At 42.1% G+C, this 20,274-nt stretch overlaps 1 protein-coding gene across 1 annotated transcript in view; it reads right to left on the reverse strand.

Annotated features, from left to right (window-relative positions):
- Nucleotides 1-20,274, reverse strand: part of LOC138997295 (cell adhesion molecule CEACAM21-like) — a 34,538-nt gene that overhangs the window by 5,098 nt on the left and 9,166 nt on the right. Inside the window, exon 4 of the mRNA XM_070398898.1 lies at nt 4,013-4,139. Coding sequence (XP_070254999.1) covers nt 4,013-4,139 — 127 coding nt within the window. The remainder of the gene's footprint in view (nt 1-4,012; nt 4,140-20,274) is intronic.

A 20,274-nucleotide genomic window follows, 5' to 3' on the forward strand; every position in this document is an offset into this window, starting at 1 on the left:
GTCAGAGTGGGACCATCCAGTTTGCAGCTCCTCAGACCTTTAGAGGACACACTCAGGGGGCAGACCCAGTGAGCACCAAAGCCCCATTGAAGCAAGTCTTGCCCCGGAGGGGTGTCTCCAGCACAGAAGTTCTCCCACTGCAGACACAGCTGATTCTCACAGCCAATTGGCCTGGAAATCATTCCCTCCCAGTGTTAACTACAACAATCAAGGCTTAACTATAACAAGACTGTGCACAAAGCCCACAAGGGGGTGCACCAAGAGTGTCCTCCTCAGGTAATTGGGGAGGCTGAACCACTGGGCCCTAGAGGACACTTAGCACAGAAAACCACTTTATGAACACAGGGAAACATAAAAAATGCAGAGACAAAGAAACAGGACACAAATGACAGAAATGGAGGAAAGCAAACTACTGGATATAGAGTTCAAAACCACATTTTTAAGGTTTTTCAAGAACTTTCTAGAAGCCGCCTATAAATTTAGTAAGATCCTCGAAAAGACTGGTGAGACCGCCAATATATGTAGTGAGGCCCTCAAGAAATCTAGTGAGACCCTCAAGGTTATGAAAAAAGACCAACTAGAAATTAAGCATACACTGACTGAAATAAAGGATATTATGCAGAGTTCTAATAGCAGAATAGAGGTTCGCAAGAATCAAGTCAACGATTTGAAATACGAAGAAGCAAAAAACACCCAACCGGAAAAGCAAAATGAAAAAAGGATACAAAAATACGAAGAGAGTGTAAGGAGTCTCTGGGACAACTTCAGGCGTACCAACATCTGAATTATAGGGGTGCCAGAAGAAGAGAGAGAGCAAGATATTGAAAACCTATTTGAAGAAATAATGACAGAAAACTTCCCCTACCTGGTGAAAGAAATAGATTTACAAGTCCAGGAAGCGCAGAGAACCCCAAACAAAAGGAATCCAAAGAGGACCACACCAAGACACATCATAATTAAAATGCCAAGAGCAAAAGACAAAGAGAGAATCTTAAAAGTAGCAAGAAAAAGAAACTCAGTTACCTACAAGGGAGTACCCATATGACTGTCAGCTGATTTCTCAACAGAAACTTTGCAGGCCAGAAGGGAGTGGCAAGAAATATTCAAAGTGATGAATGCCAAGAACCTACAACCAAGATTACTTTATCCAGCAAAGCCATCATTCAGAATTGAAGGTCAGATAAAGAGCTTCACAGATAAGAAAAAGCTAAAGGAGTTCATCACTACCAAACCAGTATAATATGAAATGCTGAAAGGTATCCTTTAAGAAGAAGAAGAAGAAGAAGAAGAAGAAGAAGAAGAAGAAGAAGAAGAAGAAGAAGAAGAAGAAAAAGGTAAAGATACAAGTTATGAACAACAAATACACATCTATCAACAAGTGAATCTAAAAATCAAGTGAATAAATAATCTGATGAACAGAATGATCTGGTGATTATAATAGAATCAGGGGCATAGAAAGGGAATGGACTGACTATTCTTGGGGGCGGGGGGGGAAGGGGTGTGGCGGATGCGGGAAGAGACTGAACAAAAATCTTGCACCTATGGATGAGGACAGTGGGTGGGGAGTGAGGGCGGAGGGTGGGGTGAAAACTGGGTCGAGGGGAGTAATGGGGGGAAAAAGAGGAACAACTGTAATAATCTGAACAATAAAGATTTAATTAAAAAAAACTAAAGTGAAGGAACTAAGACCTCAGACCCATTGGAATGGACATTATCCTTTGACAGGAAGAACAGGATCAGACTGAAGGTAGAGGAGGGAGAATGACCCAGTGCTTTCCTGATGTTGGGCACCGTGCTGGTGCTTTGCATGTGTTATCTCATTTCATTTTTTCAGCTTCTCTCTAAAGTAGGCAGCATTTCGTGTTTACAGATGACAGCGTGAGGATCAGAGAGATCAAGTTACATGCCCAAGGTCACAGAGGAACTAAGAGTCACTGCCAGGATTCAAACTCAGGATGGGGCTAACTCCAGAGCCCACATTCTTGCATGGGGTAGACCCATGGGAGTAGTTAACCAATACACCTTGGTTTGTTGCTACATTGAGGAACCTAGACTCAAACGTGATCTCATTTGTGTTTTCAAGAGTAACTCATTCTCTATAGAGGTATATCCATGAGAAAATGAGCCAGTGCAACTGGCTGCACTTAGCTTGTTAGGTGAGCTGTCAGAGTGGCCCTGACCTGGGAGTTGAAAGAGTTAGCAATCCATGAAAATGCAAAACTGACTTATGATTTCACAGCCTTGATGTTCCTAGGCTGTTGTGATTTCTAGTTGAAGGAGGTGGAAGGTGGTGGGAGGGGAGTGGGATGTGGCCCATGATTACTTAAGGAAATTTCTTCTCTCAGATCTGTGGTCCAGACCCAGGGTGTTAGTACCAGCAGGAGGGGGTGGGGTTGAGGGGTGAGTGTGGCCGGATTAGTGACAGGGAGGCCTCAGTCCACTTCTGAATGTTTTTTCCAGCTCACAAGTCGTTGTTTTTGCCCAGTTGTGTTTCTCAGCAACAGGCACCAGTGGCAAGGAGGGGCATAGAGACCCACAGCACCCAGAGCACCACAAGAAACAGAAAGTCTCACCAAAGGAGAGTGCCCACATCCCTAATAGAGGAGGAGGGGAAGGGGTAAAGTGAGGAATGGCTTTGGAAAACATGTCCATCTTACTCAGGCCTGCCAGGTCTGGCTGAGTGAGTCTCTCCCAGGGCTGGGTCTCAGAGGAATCTTTGTGACTAGAAGGGTGTGAGGACCTATGGCAACCTAAGGTTGGGAAGTGGAGATCCTCTCTAACATTTCAGAAGGTACTGAGTCCTTGGGACCAGGTTTCCTGCTAGGGCAGGGCACGTGGTGGAACACACCAGCTCTCACTGGTGATGGCTTTACTTACTGTGGTTGGAGGCTGAGGGTTTGTGCTCTGTGAGATCGAGCTGGTCGCTTGCCCTAAACAAATATCAGAGACTGTGACTGCTATTCCCAAGCACAGGCTCTTTGCTCCTTGAAGTAGGAAGGACACTGTCTGCTCATTTAGACCAGAGTCAGTATTGCCTTTCCTCCTAGGGCTCCTCTTCAGTGTACCCACCGTCCCTTCTAGAGTGCACTCCTTTCCTGCTGTTCTCACATTCACACAGGTCCATATTTTTTATAAAAATCTTCATCTGATGTTTACTAATTTCAGAAAGAGGAAAGGGAGAGAGAGAGAGAGAGAGAGAGAGAGAGAGAGAGAGACCCCATCTGGGGATAGAATCCTCAACCTAGGTTTGTGTTCGACTGAGGATGGAACATGCAACCTTTCTATGGGACCATGTTCCAACCAACTGAGCCACCTGGCCAGGGCACAAAGGTCTATTCTTTATCAATTGCTTCTGAGCCTATTTCTACATGGACAACTTTCACTTTTGTCGATTATTTCATTCTCATGTTAATTACTACCTAAGAGGCCTTTGGTGTCAGCTTTAATAGGAACATTCATGATGCGAGAGAATCATGCATCAGCTGCCTCCTCTGTGCCCCTTATTGGCGATTCAGCCCACAACCTTGGTATGTGCCCCGAATGGGAAATGAACTGTGACCTCCTGGTCCATGGGTGGACACTCAACCACTGAGCCACACAGACCAGGCTGGTTTCATGTATTTTTAAGGTTCTCTTCCTGTCCTGCCCCTCTTTTCTCCTTTTCCTATGATTGACAGAGCACACGAGTTGCTTTCTCCTGCTCCTCTTTTCATTTGCTGATTTGTTTTTCTTCTTTGACCTTGGTTTCCATGACTGTAGGACCAAGAAACATAATCAGATCTGCCCCCTCTAAACCACAGGGGGATGGGAATAACCATGTCCCAAAGAGAGTGGGGTACAGGAAGCTTGAAGACCAGGAAGAAGAGGCCTCAGGAATCAGTGCTGAGAAGCAGGGATTTAAGAAGGAGGAGGAGCAGATCCAGGCCCAGAGACAGAGGGGAAGTCTCCTTCGCTCTCACAAGCATGGTTGTTAGCTTTGGAGGAAGCGGGACAAGAGGGAAGGCCATCATACCATCCAGTCTTTATGAAAATCAGGAAGTACACCAGGACTACTATCAGAGCTCCACAAGCCAGGACGCCAACCACGATGCCGGCAATAGCCCAGGCTGAGAGGCCAGGACTTGGTAGTGTTGGACCATCTGTCATGGATAGAAAAGAGAAGAATGAGTGGAGGTGACATTATTTTACAGTGGGGGTGCCCTGGGAAACAACTCGCAACATGAAGTGGTCTCTACTTGTTCCTCCAAGGGAAAAAATGCCCCTAGGAGGGTTGCTATGATGTAAGTAACTGACTATATCCTTATAATTATTCTCTCTCACTATATTTCTAGGTTGGTGCCCAGACTTGCCACAATTCCATCCTGGCCTTTCTGCATGGAGATATGTTTGGAGCTTTGGAAATGTGAGAAAGCTGATGGCCATTTTTGTAAGTTATAACTTCCCACCTTTCATGGTGGCATGTTTTTCTGCAACAGGTGTGGCTGCCACGAATATGTGCCAGTCAGGTCTCCTTGGTGGGGACTTAACTGATGGAAGGTGGTGAATGCACCACCTACTTTGCACAGATGTCCCCCGGACTCCCAGCAGGCATCTGAAATAAGCCCAATGCTGTGAGCAATGGTTTTCATCTTGTGGGTAACTTTAGCTCAAGGACTCCCCATCAACCCTGCAGATACTCTCTTAGAAGTCACTGTAGCCCTGGCGGGTGTTGCTCAGTGGTTGAAGAATTGTTCCCTGCACCAAAAGATCACTGGTTTGATTCCCAGTCAGGGCACATGCCAGTGTTGCTGACTGGATCCCCAGTGAGGGGTGTACAGGAGGCAGCTGATTGATAATTCTCTTTCTCTCTCTCCCTTCTTCTCTCTAATATTACACACACACACACACACACACACACACACACACACACACATACCACCACCACCACCACCACCACCAACAACAACATTAAAAGAACATGGCACTGGAGGTGTTCCCAACATTTTTTAAAATGAGAGCTGCTGGGGAACTAAAGGTATTGTCCACCCTGCTTCCCTTCACTACTTCCAGGGTTGAATTAAAAAAAAAAATTAAAACAGGTCTCTTCCTGAGGCCTAAACCCCCAAATAAACCTAAAGGTGTCTTGTGCAGGAGAATTTTTTTCTATTCATGTTAGAGCAAAAATGTCTGCCAGCTCCTGTACCATTAAAACAGATTTTACATTTAAGGATGGTGGTAGCAAACCCAGAAGGCACACTGAACATAGGTTGTGGAAATGTTGCTTTTTAGGCAGTGTGTGACTCATCAGCTCTCTTTTCTAACCTGAAACAGTCATATGCTCTCCAACTACCCTGAAAGGGGTAAGTTTAATTTCTTGAGAAGTAAATGATTCCATCCCAAATAGTCACCACTAACACCTTTGTTTTGTTCCACGGCATTCCATCCTGGAAAGCAGGGATGCTTGAGGGGGCCTAGCAGAGAGATGGTGCACTGGGAAGTGATAGGTTCTCATCTCATAGAACCTATCACAGCTTGGCTCATGGAGAAAGACCACATTTTAGGAAGCCCTGGTGGCAGAGTTAAAGGGCAGTCTCCTAGTTTCCTCTTGTGAAAATAATGGGTTGGGAATCACAGGTATTGATCCTTGATGATCTTTATGGGCAATTGGGAGTGGTAGGGTGGAGGGATCTTTACTTCCATAGTCACCGAACCCGAAGAGTTTGTGTTCCTTTGACTTTTGCATGAGATCCACAGTGATTCTAGGAAGAAAACACTCACTACCCTAGGACTATTTTTGTCTTTAGCTGTTCTCTAGAGTTACTTGAGACCTTTAAACCAGTATGTTGAAATGTTGTATATCAAAGACCACCTACGACAGAATTCTTTGGGATGTTTTCTAAAAATGCAAACTTCTGGGTCCCACTCCAGACATTCTGAATCAGAACTTTTATGGGCAGAGCCTTGGAATCTGAAATTTTAACAAGCACCCTAAAGATTTCCTATGCAAACTAAAGTTTGAAAATAATTGTCTAAAGGGGGCAGAACTTCAGCAGTTTTCTTCTTCAGTTTGCCAAGAGAATCCTAAACAGTAATGTTATATCCTTTAAATGTTCTCTAAGTATTCTTATATAATAATCAATCATAGTTTCAAAACTTTTCATTTAGATGCTTTGCTGTCTTCCAAAGTTAATTCACAAAAATTAATAAACAAACAAACAAAGAACAACAAAACAAGATGGCACTGCAACCTAAATCTTTCTTTTCTTTCTCCTACACAGTAACCAGATCTGCATCCTTGCCCAAGGAATCTTCCAGGTTCCTCCCACTTCCATCCCACTTTCTTTCCTTCACAGGGATTTTCTTCCAAATAAATATTTGTATGTCTAATTCCATCGTGGCTGCCTGTCAGATGATGAAAATTAACAAACCAGGCTTGAAACTTTGCATTCAACTCTTTTTCTTTTCCTATATTTTGTCAGTAAATATGTCCCAATGATTTTTTTGTGTAATTTAAATCATTTTGCACCTGTGTCTTTCAAAAAAAATTTCTGTGGCCCTCACTAGTGAACTCAAGATTAAGGATTAATATTAATTTAACTGCTGTTATGGGGCACTTACTATGTGCCAAGCTCTGTGCTAAGTACTTTAGTTATATCTCATCTGATTCATATAATAACCCTGTCAGACATTATTTCTGTTTTACTGATGAAAAAATTGAGGCTCAGAGTGGTGAAAAATTTACCCAAAGTCATATGATTAGTAAGGGGTGGATCCTTGACTCTAGGACCACTGATTTCATAGAGGCTAGTGATAATAGAAGTAATAATAACAGCTAATATTGTGGAACATTTATGCTGTGTGTGACATTTTGCTTAGGGTTTAATTCAACAGCACATTAAATACTTAAAACAATACCATGAAGCAGGTACTCTTATTGTAATTTTCTGTTGTGGAATATGAGGCTCAGATATGTTGAGACTCTTGTGCAAGAAATTGGCAATTGTAAATGCTTACTTTAAAAAGGAAGAAAGATCTCAAATAAGCAACCTAACTCTACAACATAAGGAACTAGAGAAAGAACAAACTAAATTCTCATAAAGATTAGAGTGGAGATAGATAAATTACAGAATAGAAAAACAATAGAGGCAATCAATGAAATGAAAAGTTGGTTCCTCAATAGAGATTAACAAAATGACAAAACTTAACCTATATTGACTAAGAAAAAAGTGAGAAGACTCAAATTATTAAAATCATAAATAAAAGTGGGTACATTATTACCAATTCTATAGAAATAATAAGAATTGTAATAGTACTATGAATAATTGTATGACAAGAAATTGGATGACTTAGATGAAATGGACAAATTTCTGGAAACACAAAACCTTACCAAGATGGAATAACAAAGAAATAGAAAATATGAATAGACCTATAAATAGTAAGGAGATTGAATCAAGGTAAGCATTTGACAAAAGTCAGCATCCTTTCATGATAAAAATGCTCCAACTAGGAATAGAAGGAAATTACGCCAACATTATAAAGACCATTTATGACAAATCCACAGCTAACATGACTCTCAATTGTGAAAGTCTAAAAGCTTTTTCCTAAGATCAGGCACAAAGATCAGCCTTCTTTTGCTATTTCTACTCAAAACAGTATTGGAAGTCCTAGCCAGCAAGTAGAATGACAAATAAAAGGCATCCAAATTGGAAAAGGAGGTGTAAAATTATGTCTGTTTGCATATAATATAATCTTCTATGTAGAAAATCCTAAAGTCTCACAAAAATTGTTGGAACTAATAAACAAGTCTGGCATAGCTGCAGGATATTAAATCAACAGGTATGCCCTAGCCTGTTTGGCTCAGTCGGTAGAGCCTCAGCCTGCGGACTGAAAGGTCCCGGGTTCAATTCCGATCAAGGGCATGTACATTGGTTGTGGGCTCATACCCAGTAGGGGGTGTGCAGGAGGCAGCTGATCGATGTTTCTCTCTCATCAATGTTTCTAACTCTCTATCCCTCTCCCTTCCTCTCTGTAAAAAATCAATAAAATATATTAAATCAACAGGTAAAAATAAGTTGCGCTTCTATATATGAACAATGAACAATTCAGAAAGAAAATTAAGAAAATGCCATTTAGAAAAATGGCGGTGGTATAGATGGACATGTCCCGTGCCTTGTCCCAGAGCAGATAGAGTGAGCAGCTGAAATGAGTAACATCCAGCTCGAATTGGCAAAGGAGATTCAGCTGGGAGACGGTTTGCAGCCAGGAAAGACAGAGGACTCCTGGAAAAAGGTAAAAGCAAGGCTCTGGGAAGGATAATCTGCCAGACCTCTGAGGCCTGAGGATCAGAGGGAATCCACACGGCACCGGCGCCGAGCCACGTCCCTTGGGACAGGCAAAGTGGAAAGAAGGTGCTACAGAGTGAGCCTCATAACCAGACATCTGGAGAGGAAACTCCATCCACGAATGGGTCTATAACACCCCAGACCCAACTACAGAGGCAGGAAGAAGACGTCAGTGAGGGAGAGAGTGACACTGCAACCACGCAAGCAGCAGACACGTGAGCAGTCCACTCCTGTCCAAGGAGCAGCAGCCCCGTGAGCAGCCTGCCCTAGGCCTAAGAGTAGAAGCCTCACGTGACCTGCCCCTGTCCAAGGAGCAGCAGTGATGTGAGCAGCCTGCTCCCTCATCCCAGGAGCAGCAACCACGTGAGCGACCTGCCCTGTCTGAGGAGCAGCAGCCACATGAGCAGCCTGCCCATGATTGAGGAGCGGCAGCCCCACGCAGCCTGCCCCCATCCAAGGAGCATCAGTTGCACAGCCCACACCCTGCTCCTGTCTGAGGAGCAGTAGGTGTGCGAGAAACCTGCCCACATCTGAGGAGCAGCAGCTGCACGAGCAGCCTGCCCCCATATGAGGAGCAGCAGTGGTGTGAGCAGCCCATACCCATACGTAGAACAGCAGTGCCGAGAGCAGCCTGCCCCCATTGAAGGAGCAGTAGCCACCCGAGCAGTCTGCCCCCATCCGAGAAGCAGCAGCCACACGAGCAGACCGCCCACATCTGAGGAGTGACAGCCTCAGCCCACACTGGTCCAAGGAGCAGCAGCCACATGCAGTCTGCACCTATTTGACGAGCAACAGCTGGGTGAGCATCCCAACCCCATCCGAGGAACAGCAACCCGCACCCGTCAGAGGAGCAGTAGTCCTATAAGCAACCTACCCATGTCCAAAGAGCGGCAGCCTCATGAGCAGCCTGCCCTATCTGAGGAACAGCAGTAGCGTGCAGCCAGCCCCGATCCAAGGAGCAACAGCCACGTGAGCAGTCCACACTAATCTGAGGAGAAGAAGCCATGTGAATAGCCTACTCCTGTCCAAGGAGCAACAGTCATGGTCAGCCCACCCCCATTTGAGGAGCAGCAGCCTCATGATCAGTCCACCCCTGTCAAAGGAACAGCAGCTGTGTGAGCAGCCTTCCTTACAAGCCAGAGGAGACATCACTGCTGCGAACAGCACCCACCAGAGGTGCTGCTGCCAACTGAGGAGCAGCCACTACTGCAACTACTTGAGGAGCAACTGCAGCCTGAGGAACCACTGCCACCCAAGGAGCAGCCCCTGCACGACTCGACATCTAGATCAGTAGGTGAGACCAAAAATGGGTAGACAAAGAAACCCCCAAAAGAAAGAAAAGAAGGACTAGCCAGAAAAGCAGCTAAGTGAAACAGAGGCATGCAATATGTCAGAAAAAGAATTCAGAATAAGGGTCCTAGAGTGCATAAACCAGATGGAGAAAAAAATCAACAACTTATGTAAGAATCAGGAAGAAATAGATAAAAAAATCAATAACTTATGTAAGAATGAAGAAAAAATGAAGAGTTATATAGCTGCAATAAAAAGCATAATGGAAAGTTATGAGTAGACTAGGAGAAGCGGAAGACCGAATTAGCAAATTAGAAGACAGGGAAGCAAAATGCACCCAAACTGAACTGCAATTTGGAGATAAAAAATTAAAAGACAGTAGGAGAGCCTAAGGGAGCTATGGGACAACATGAAACGAAGCAATATACAAATAATAGGGGTGCCAGTACAACAGGAAGAGGAACAAGGGTTAGAAAACCTATTGGAAGAAATATTGTCAGAAAACTTCCCTGAGGTGGGGAAGAAAAAAGTAAAACAAGCACAGACTCCCAAACAAGATGAACCCAAAAAGACCCACACCAAGACAAATCATAATTACCGTGGCAAATGTTCAGGACAAAGAGAGAATCTTAAAGGCTGCAAGAGAGAGACAGAAAGTTACATACAAGGGATCTCCTATTAGAATATCAGCTGAATTCTCAACAGAAACACATCAGGCCAGAAAAGAATGGACAGAAATTTACAAAGTGATGCAAAGCAAGGAACTGAACCCAACAATACTCTTTCCAGCAAGGCTATCATTCAAAATTGAAGGGGAAATAAGAAGCTTCCCAGACAAAAAAAGGCTAAGGGAGTTTATCACCACCAAGCCAGCAATGCAAGAAATGCTAAAGGGACTGGTGTAAAAAGAAGAAATAAAAAGCTCAGAAAGAAAACAGCCACACACAAAAAAGAAATGGCTACAAACAAGTATCTCTCAATAATAACTTTAAACATAAATGGACTAAATGCTCCAATCAAAAGACATCGAGTGGCTGAATAGATAAAAAAAACATGACCCATATATTTGCTGTCTACAAGACACCCACCTTAGAATAAGGGACTCACACAGACTGAAAGTGAAGGGTAGAAAAAATGACTTTCAGGCAAATGGAAATGAAAAAAAAAAGCTGGGGTAGCATTACTTATATCTGACAAACTAGACCTCAAAGTGAAGGCCATAACAAGAGATAAGGAAGGCCACTTCATAATACTAAAGGGATCTATACAACAAGAGGATATAACCCTGATAAACATATATGCACCCAATGCAGGAGTACCCAAATACATAAAAAAAAACCTCCTGGAAGATATCAAGGGAGAGATCGACAACAATACAATCATAGTAGGGGACTTTCCACTGACATCACTGGATAAGTCCTCTAGACAAAAAATCAACAAAGAAACATCAATCCTAAATGACTCACTAGATCAGATGGACTTCATTGACATCTTCAGAACATTTCACCCCAAAGCCACGGAGTATACATTCTTCTCAAGTGCACATGGGACATTTTCAAAAATAGACCACATATTGGGTCACAAGCAAAGTCTCACCAAATTCAAGAAGATTGAAATCATACCAAGCATCTTCTCAGACCACAATGGCATATTATTAGAAATAAACTATAATAAAAAACAATCCACAACACTCAAACACTTGGAAGCTGAATAGCATGTTATTAAATATTGATTAGGTTACCAATGAGATCAAAGAAGAAATTAAAAACATCCTGGAAACTAATGACAATGAAAACACAATAACCAAAACCTATGGGACACAAAGAAAACAGGCCTGAGAGGGAAGTTTATTGCTCTACAGGCCTACCTGAAAAAACAAGAAAAAATGGTAGTAAAACATCTAACTCTACACCTCAAAGAAAGCAACAAGAAAAGGCCAGAGTGAGCAGAAGGAAGGAGATAATAAAGATTAGAGCAGAAATAAATGACATAGAGACCAAAAAAATTACAAAAGGTCAATGAAACCAAAAGCTGGTTCTTTGAAAGGATAAACAAGATTGATGAACCTCTAGCCAGACTCACCAAGAAGCAAAGAGAGAGGACCCAAATAAACAAAATCAGAAATGAAAGAGGAGAAATAACAACTGACGTCACAGAAATACAAATGATTGTTAAAAATACTATGAACAACTCTACTCCACCAAACTAGATAATCTGGAGGAAATGGACATATTCCTAGAAAAATACAACATTCCAAAACTCAATCAGGAAGAATCTAAAAATCTCAATAGGCCAATAACTATGGAAGAAATTGAAGCAGTTATTAAAAAGCTTCCAGTAAACAAAAGCCCAGGACCAGACGGCTTCACAGGGGAGTTTTACCAAACATTCAAGTGAAAACTAAAACCTATCCTCCTCAGACTATTCCAAAAAATTCAAGAGGAAGGAACACTTCTAAGCTTATTCTATGAAGCCAGCATCACCCTAATACCAAAACCAGGTAAAGAGAATTACAGGCCAATATCCCTCATGAACATAGATGCCAAACTCCTCAACAAAATCTTAGCAAATCGATCCAGCATTACATCAGAAAGATCATACACCATGACCAAGTAGGATTTATCCCAGGGATGCAAGGATGGTACAATATCCAAAAATCAGTAAACGTGATACATCACATAAACAAATTGAAAGGAAAAAAAACCACATAGTCATATCAATTGATGCAGAAAAAGCATTTGACAAAATCCAACACCCGTTTTTGATAAAAACTCTCAGCAAGGTGGGAATAGAAGGATCATACCTCAACATAATAAAAGCCATATATGACAAACCCACAGCTAACATCATACTCAATGGACAAAAACTAAGCCCTTAAGAACAGGAACAAGACAGGGATGCCCACTCTCACCACTCCTGTTTGACATAGTACTGGAAGTATTAGCCATTGCAATTCGGCAAGAAGAAGAAATAAAAGGCATCCAAATTGGAAAAGAAGAAGTAAAACTGTCCTTATTCGCAGATGACATGATATTGTACATAAAAAACCCTAAAGACTCCATAAAAAAACTACTAGACTTAATACATGAATTTGGCAATGTAGCAGGATACAAAATTAACGCCAAGAAATCTATGGCATTTCTATACACCAATAGTGAACTTACAGAACTAGAGACTATAAAAGCAATCCCATTTACCATCACACCAAAAAAATTAAGATACCTAGGAATAAACTTAACTAAAGAGGTAAAAGACCTCTACTCAGAAAACTACAGGACGTTGAAAAAAGAGATAGAGTAAGATATAAACAGATGGAAGAACATACCATGTTCTTGGATTGGTAGAATCAACATCATTAAAATGTCCATACTACCTAAAGCAATCTATAAATTCAACGCACTTCCCATTAAAATACCAACGGCATATTTCACAGACCTAGAACGAACTCTCCAAAAATTTGTCTGGAATAAAAAAGACCCCGAATAGCCACAACGATCCTGAGAAAGAAGAACAAAGTAGGTGGGATTTCAATACCAGATATCAAGCTGTATTACAAAGCCACTGTTCTCAAAACTGTCTGGTACCAGCATAAGAACAGACATATAGATCAATGCAATGGAATAGAGAACCCAGAAATCGACCCGAACCAATATGCTCAATTAATATTTGACAAAGAAGGCAAAGAACATACGATGGAGTCAAGACAGTCTCTTCAATAAATGGTGTTAGGAAAATTGGACAGATACATGCAAAAAAAATGAAACTAGACCATCAACTTACACAATTCACAAAAGTAAACTCAAAATGGATAAAGGACTTAAATGTAAGACGGGAAACCATAAAAATACTAGAGGAATCCAAAGTCAACAAAATCTCAGACATATGCCAAAGCAATTTCTTCACCAATACAGCTCCTAGGGCATTAGAAACTAAAGAGAAAATAAACAACTGGGACTACATCAAAATAAAAAGCTTCTGCACAGCAAAAGAAACCACCAAAAAAAACAACAAGAAAGCCCACTGCATGGGAAAACATATTTGCCAATGTTATCACTGATAATGGTTTAATCTCCAACATTTATAGGAAATTCATACAACCTAACAAAAGGAAGATAAACAATCCAATCAAAAAAATGGGCAAAGGACCTAAATAGACACTTTCCAAAAGAGGACATTCAGACAGCCAAAAGACATATGAAAACATGCTCAAAGTCACTAATCATCCGAGAGATGCAAATCAAAACAACAATGAGGTACCATCTCGCACCTGTCAGAATGGCTATCATTAACAAATCAACAAACAACAAGTGCTGGAGAGGATGTGGAGAAAAGGGAATCCTCGTGCACTGCTGGTGGGAATGCGGACTGGTGCAGCCACTATGGAAGACAGTATGGAGTTTCCTCAAAAAGTTAAAAATGGAACTCCCATTTGACCCAGTGATCCCACTTCTAGGAATATATCCCAAGAAAACAGAAACACCAATCAGAAAGTATATATGCATCCTTATGTTCATAGCATCACAATTTACCATAGCTAAGATTTGGAAACAGCTAAGTGCCCATCACCAGATGAATGGATTGAAAACAGTGCTACATCTACACAATGGAATACTATACTACTATAAAAAAGAAGGAATTCTTACTATTTGCAACAGCATGGATGGAACTGGAGAGCATCATGCTAAGTGAAATAAGCCAGTCAATCATACCACATGATCTCACTCATTTATGGATAATAAAGACTATTATAAACTGATGAACAAAAATAGATACAGAGGCAGAGCAGCATCGAACAGACTGTCAAACTACAGCAAGAAGGCCAGGGAGGGTTGGGGGCAGGGGTAAGAGATCAACCAAAGGACTTGTATGCGTGCATATAAGCATAACCAATGGACACAAGATACTGGGGGGTAGGGGAGGCCAAGGGAAGGTCAAGGGGGAAAAAAAAGAAACATATGTAATACTCTTTGTAATACTTTAAGCAATAAAACAAAATTTAAGAAAAGAAAAAAATGCCATTTACAGTAGCATAAAAAAGAATAAAATACTTAGGAATTAATCTGAGATATGAAAGACTTATATACTGAACAATTATTAAAAAACATTGCTGGAAAAATATGGGAAGACATTCTGTGTTCATGGATTGGAAGACTTCATATTGTTAAGATGACAATACTGCCCAAAGTGATCTACAAATTCAATGCAATCCCTATCAATATCCCAATGACATTTTTGGGGCAAAAATAGAAAAATCCATCCTGAAATTCATATGGAATTTCAAGAGACCCCCAATAGCCAAAACAAACTGGAAAAAGAACAAAGATGAAGGATTCATACTTCCTTATTTCAAAATTTACTACAAAGCTTTAGTAGTAAAAACAGTGTGGTACAGACATATATAAATGGATTAGAAAGCCCAGACAGAAATAAACCCTCATATATATGGTCAAATGATTTTGATAAGAGTACCAAGACCTTCCCTGGCAGGTGTGGCTCAATTGTTCAGAGCATCATCCCATACACCAAAAGGTGGTGTACTCCTGGCCAGGAAACATTACCCAGGTTGTTGGTTTGATCTCCAGGTGGGGCATGTGCATGAGGCAACTGGTACATGTTTCACTCTTACATCAATGTTCTCTCTTTCTCTCTCTCTCTCTCTCTCTCTCTCTCTCTCTCTCTCTCTCTCCCTCTCTCTCTCTCTGAACAATTAAAAAGAAAAAAAGAGTGCCAAGACTATTCAAGAAGGAAAGCACAGTTTTATCAAGAAACGGTACTGGGAACATAAGGTATCCATCAAAAGAATGAGTTTGAACTACTTAACACCATATACAAATAATTAACTTACAATGGACCAAAATTCTAAGTGTGAAAGCTAAACTTAAAAAAACTCTTAAAAGAGGGAAAACCAAGATGGCAGCATAGGTAAACACTGGAGATTGCTGCTTAGCACAACCATTTCAAGAATACAACTAAAAGATGGAACAGACATCATCCAGAACCACAGGAAGGCTGGCTGAGTGGAAATTCTACAACTAGAAGGAAAGAGAAAAGCATATCGAGACTCAGAGGAGGTGTGATGCGGAAGTAAAGTACAGAGGTTCGGAGGTGCACGCGGAGAGGGCTGGCAGCTGAGGACATGGTTATCTTTTTCAATCGGAAGGGAGTCTCAAGCTCTGAGCTCCAGTTCCGGGTGAGTCTCTGGGGACCCAGACTCATACGGGAGAAACTGGATTGTCTGGCATCAGTTGGAACTCGAGGGCAGCTTTCTCTCGGAGGTGCTTGCAGTGATTGCTGGGACACTGAGAAGCAAGGCCTCTGAGGGCAGCCATAGCTTTTTGCTCCGCCCTGTTGATCCCCTGGGACCTCCGACCCTCCCAAACTGTGTGCCGGCTTTTGCACATGAAAGGCCTGGCCCTCTGCAATCTGAAAATTACCTCACAAACTTGCAGCTGGCCCAAACCCCACGGAAACTTGCATTGCTTCACAGCTGAGTTCCTGCTGGGTAGCCTCAGGCAGAAGTTAGATTAGCACCTCCTTAGAGATCCAGGAGCCAGTGTGCCTGGTGGTCAGCATGGGACCATACAGATTGTAGCTCCTCGGATACATAAAGTACACACTCAGGGTGCAGACTCAGTGAGCACCAAAGCCCCACTGAAGCAAGTCTTGCCCTGGAGGGGTGTCTCCAGCACAGAAGTTCTCTCACTGCAGACACAGCTGATTCTCACAGCCAATTGGCCTGGAGGTCAATTCCTCCCAGTGGTACCTACAACAATCAAGGCTTAACTACAACAAGACTGTGCACAAACCCCACAAGAAAGTGCACCAAGAGTGTCCACCTCAGGTAATTGGGGAGGCTGAGCCACTGGGTCCTATAGGACACCTAGCACAGAAAGCCACTCTATCAACACAGGGAAGCATAAAAAATGTGGAGACAAAGAAACAGGACACAAATGACAGAAATGGAGGAAAGCAAACTACTGGATATAGAGTCCAAAACCACACTTTTAAGGTTTTTCAAGAACTTTCTAGAAACCGCCGATAAATTTAGTAAGACCCTCAAAAAGTCTGGTGAGGGGAAAACCAAGATGGCAGCATAGGTAAACACTGGAGATTGCTGCCTCACACAACCACTTCAAAAATACAGCTAAAAGACGGAACGGACATCATCCAGAACCACAGGAAGGCTGGCTGAGTGGAAATTCTACAACTAGAAGGAAAGAGAAAAGCATACCGAGACTCAGAGAAGGTGTGGTGCGGAAGTAAAATACAAAGGTGCGGAGGTGCATGCGGAGAGGGCTGGCGGCTGAGGACAGGATTGTCTTTTTCAATCGGGAGGGACTCTCAGGCTCTGAGTTCCAGTTCCGGGTGAGTCTCTGGGGACCCAGACTCATACGGGGAGAAACTGGACTGTCTGGCATTGGTCGGAACTCGAGGGCAGCTTTCTCTCGGAGGCGCTCACAGTGATTGCCCGGGCATCTGAGGGCAGGACTGAGAGCAGCCATACTGCTCACTCCGCCCGCCCTGTTGATCCCCTGGGACCCCACCCCGCCCAAGCCGTGCATGGAGGCTTTTGCATATGAAAGGCCCAGCCCATTGTAATCTGAAAATTACTAAACAAACTGCAGCTGCCCCAAGGCCCCAGGGCAACTTGCATTGCTTTAGAGCTGGCTTCTGCTGGGTAGCCTCAGGCAGAGGCTAGATTAGCACCTCCTTAGATGCAAGAGCCAGTGTACCCAGTGGTCAGAGTGGGACCATCCAATTACATCTCCTCAGATACATAAGGGACACACTCAGGGGGCAGACTCAGTGAGCACCAAAGCCCCACTGAAGCAAGTCTTGTCCCAGAAGAGTGTCTTCAGCACAGAAGTCCTCCCACCATAGACACAGCTGATTCTCACAGCCAATTGGCCTGGAGGTCAATTCCTCTCAGTGATACCTACATCAATCAAGGCTTAACTACAACAAGACTGTACACAAAGCCCACAAGAAGGTGCACCAAGAGTGTCCACCTCAAGTAATTGGGGAGGCTGAGCCACTGGGTCCTATAGGACACCTAGCACAGAAAGCCACTCTATCAACACAGGGAAGCATAAAAAATGTGGAGACAAAGAAACAGGACACAAATGACAGAAATGGAGGAAAGCAAACTACTGGATATAGAGTTCAAAACCACACTTTTAAGGTTTTTCAAGAATTTTCTAGAAACCGTCGATAAACTTAATGAGACCCTCAAGAAATCTAGTGAGACCTTCGATGTTGTGATAAAGGACCAACTAGAAATTAAGCATACATGGACTGAAATAAAGAATATTATACAGACTCCCAACAGCAGACCAGAGGATCACAAGAATACAGTCAACGATTTGAAATACGAAGAAGCAAAAAACACCCAACCGGAAAAGCAAAATGAAAAAAGAATACAAAAATATGAAGAGAGTGTAAGGAGTCTCTGGGACAGCTTCAAGAGTACCAACATCCGAATTATAGGGGTGCCAGAAGAAGAGAGAGAGCAAGATATTGAAAACCTATTTGAAGAAATAATGACAGAAAACTTACCCCACCTGGTGTAAGAAATAGACTTACAAGTCTTGGAAGGGCAGAGAGCCCCAAACAAAAGGAATCCAAAGAGGACCACACCAAGACACATCATAATTAAAATGCCAAGAGCAAAAGACAAAGAGAGAATCTTAAAAGTAGCAAGAGAAAGAAACTCAGTTACCTACAAGGGAGTACCCATATGACTGTCAGCTGAATTCTCAACAGAAACTTTGCAGGCCAGAAGGGAGTGGCAAGAAATATTCAAAGTGATGAATGCCAAGAACCTACAACCAAGATTACTTTATCCAGCAAAGCTATCATTCAGAATTGAAGGTCAGATAAAGAGCTTCACAGATAAGAAAAAGCTAAAGGGGTTCATCACCACTAAACCAGTATAATATGAAATGCTGAAAGGTATCTTTTAAGAAGAGGAAGAAGAAGAAAAAGGTAAAGATACAAATTATGAACAACAAATACACATCTATCAACAAATGAATCTAAAAATCAAGTGAATAAATAATCTGATGATCAGAATAAACTGATGATTATAATAGAATCAGGGGCATAGAAAGGGAATGGACTGACTATTCTTGGGGGGGAATAGGGTGTGGCGGATGCGGGAAGAGACTGGACAAAAATCGTGCACCTATGGATGAGGACGGGGAGTGGGGTGAGGGCAGAGGGGGGGCGTGGGAACCGGGTGGAGGGGAGCTATGGGGGGAAAAAAGAGGAACAACTGTAATAATCTGAACAATAAAGATTTAATTTTTAAAAAACTCTTAAAAGAGATCTTATTATATTGGAATTGTCAATGAATTTTTGGATAGGAAACTAAAAGCACAAGTAACAAAGAATAATAGATAAATTGGACTTTATCAAAATTTTAAAAATTGTGTTTATGAAAGTACAGTGTTAACAAAGAAAAAAGACAACACACAAAATGGACAGAAATATTTGAAAATCATATATCTGATAAGGGATTAATACACAGAATATATAAGTAACTATTACTCAACAACAACAACGAAACAATCGGATTTTTAAAAAATATATATTTTTATTGATTTTTAACAGAGAGAAAGCGGGAGAGATAGAGAGTCAGAAATATTGATGGGAGAGAAACATCGACCAGCTGCCTCCTGCACACCTCCCACTGGGGATGTGCCTGCAACCAAGGTACATGCCCTTGACCGGAATCGAACCTGGGACCTTTCAGTCCGCAGGCCGACGCTCTATCCACTGAGCCAAACTGGTCTTGGCAACAATTGGATTTTTAAAAGGCCAGAGGGACCTAGCAGGTTTGCCTCAGTAGATTGAGCATCGGCCTGTGGACTGAAGGGTCCTGGGTTTGATTCCATTTAAGGGCACATGCCTGGGTTGTGGGCTCCATCCCAGTGAGGGTCGTGCCGGTGGCAGCTTATCGGTGATTCTCTCTCATCATTGATGTTTCTATCTCTCCCTCTCGCTTCCTCTCTGAAATCAATAAAAATATTTTTAAAAATGGCCAGAGGAACTGAATACAAATGTCTTCCAAAAAGATGTAGAAATGGACAAAAAGCACATGAAAAGATGCTCAGCATCACTAATCATTAGAGAAATGCAAATCAAAACCACCATGAGATAACACCTCACACCCATTGACATGGCTATTACAAAAAACCAAAAACCACCCAGAAAACAATGTGTTGGCAAGGATGGCGAAAACTGGAACGTCTATGCTTTGCCAGCAGCAATATTTAATGGTGCAGCCACTATGGAAAATGGCGTGGCAGTTCCTCAGGAAATTGAACAAAAATTACTATTTGATCCAGTAATTCTACTTCTGAGTAAATACTCAAGAAAATTGAAAGCAGGGATTTGAAAAGGTATTTGTACACCTTGTTCATAGCAGGATTATTCACAATAGACAATAGGTAGGAACAAGCCATAATTCATGGACAGATGAATGATAAATTAAATGGGATGGATACATGCAACAGAATATTATTCAGCCTTAAAAAGGAATGGAACTGTGATATATGCTACAACCTGGATGAAACTGAAGACATTATGCTAATTTTAAAAAGCCAACACAAAAGGACAAATATCACATGATTCCATTTATATAAAGTAACTAGAATAGTCA

This window comes from Myotis yumanensis, unplaced genomic scaffold (assembly GCF_028538775.1).
Source record: "Myotis yumanensis isolate MYYU_CA2020_CCGP unplaced genomic scaffold, mMyoYum1.0.hap1 SCAF_18, whole genome shotgun sequence".
NCBI classification, from domain to species: Eukaryota; Metazoa; Chordata; class Mammalia; order Chiroptera; family Vespertilionidae; genus Myotis; species Myotis yumanensis.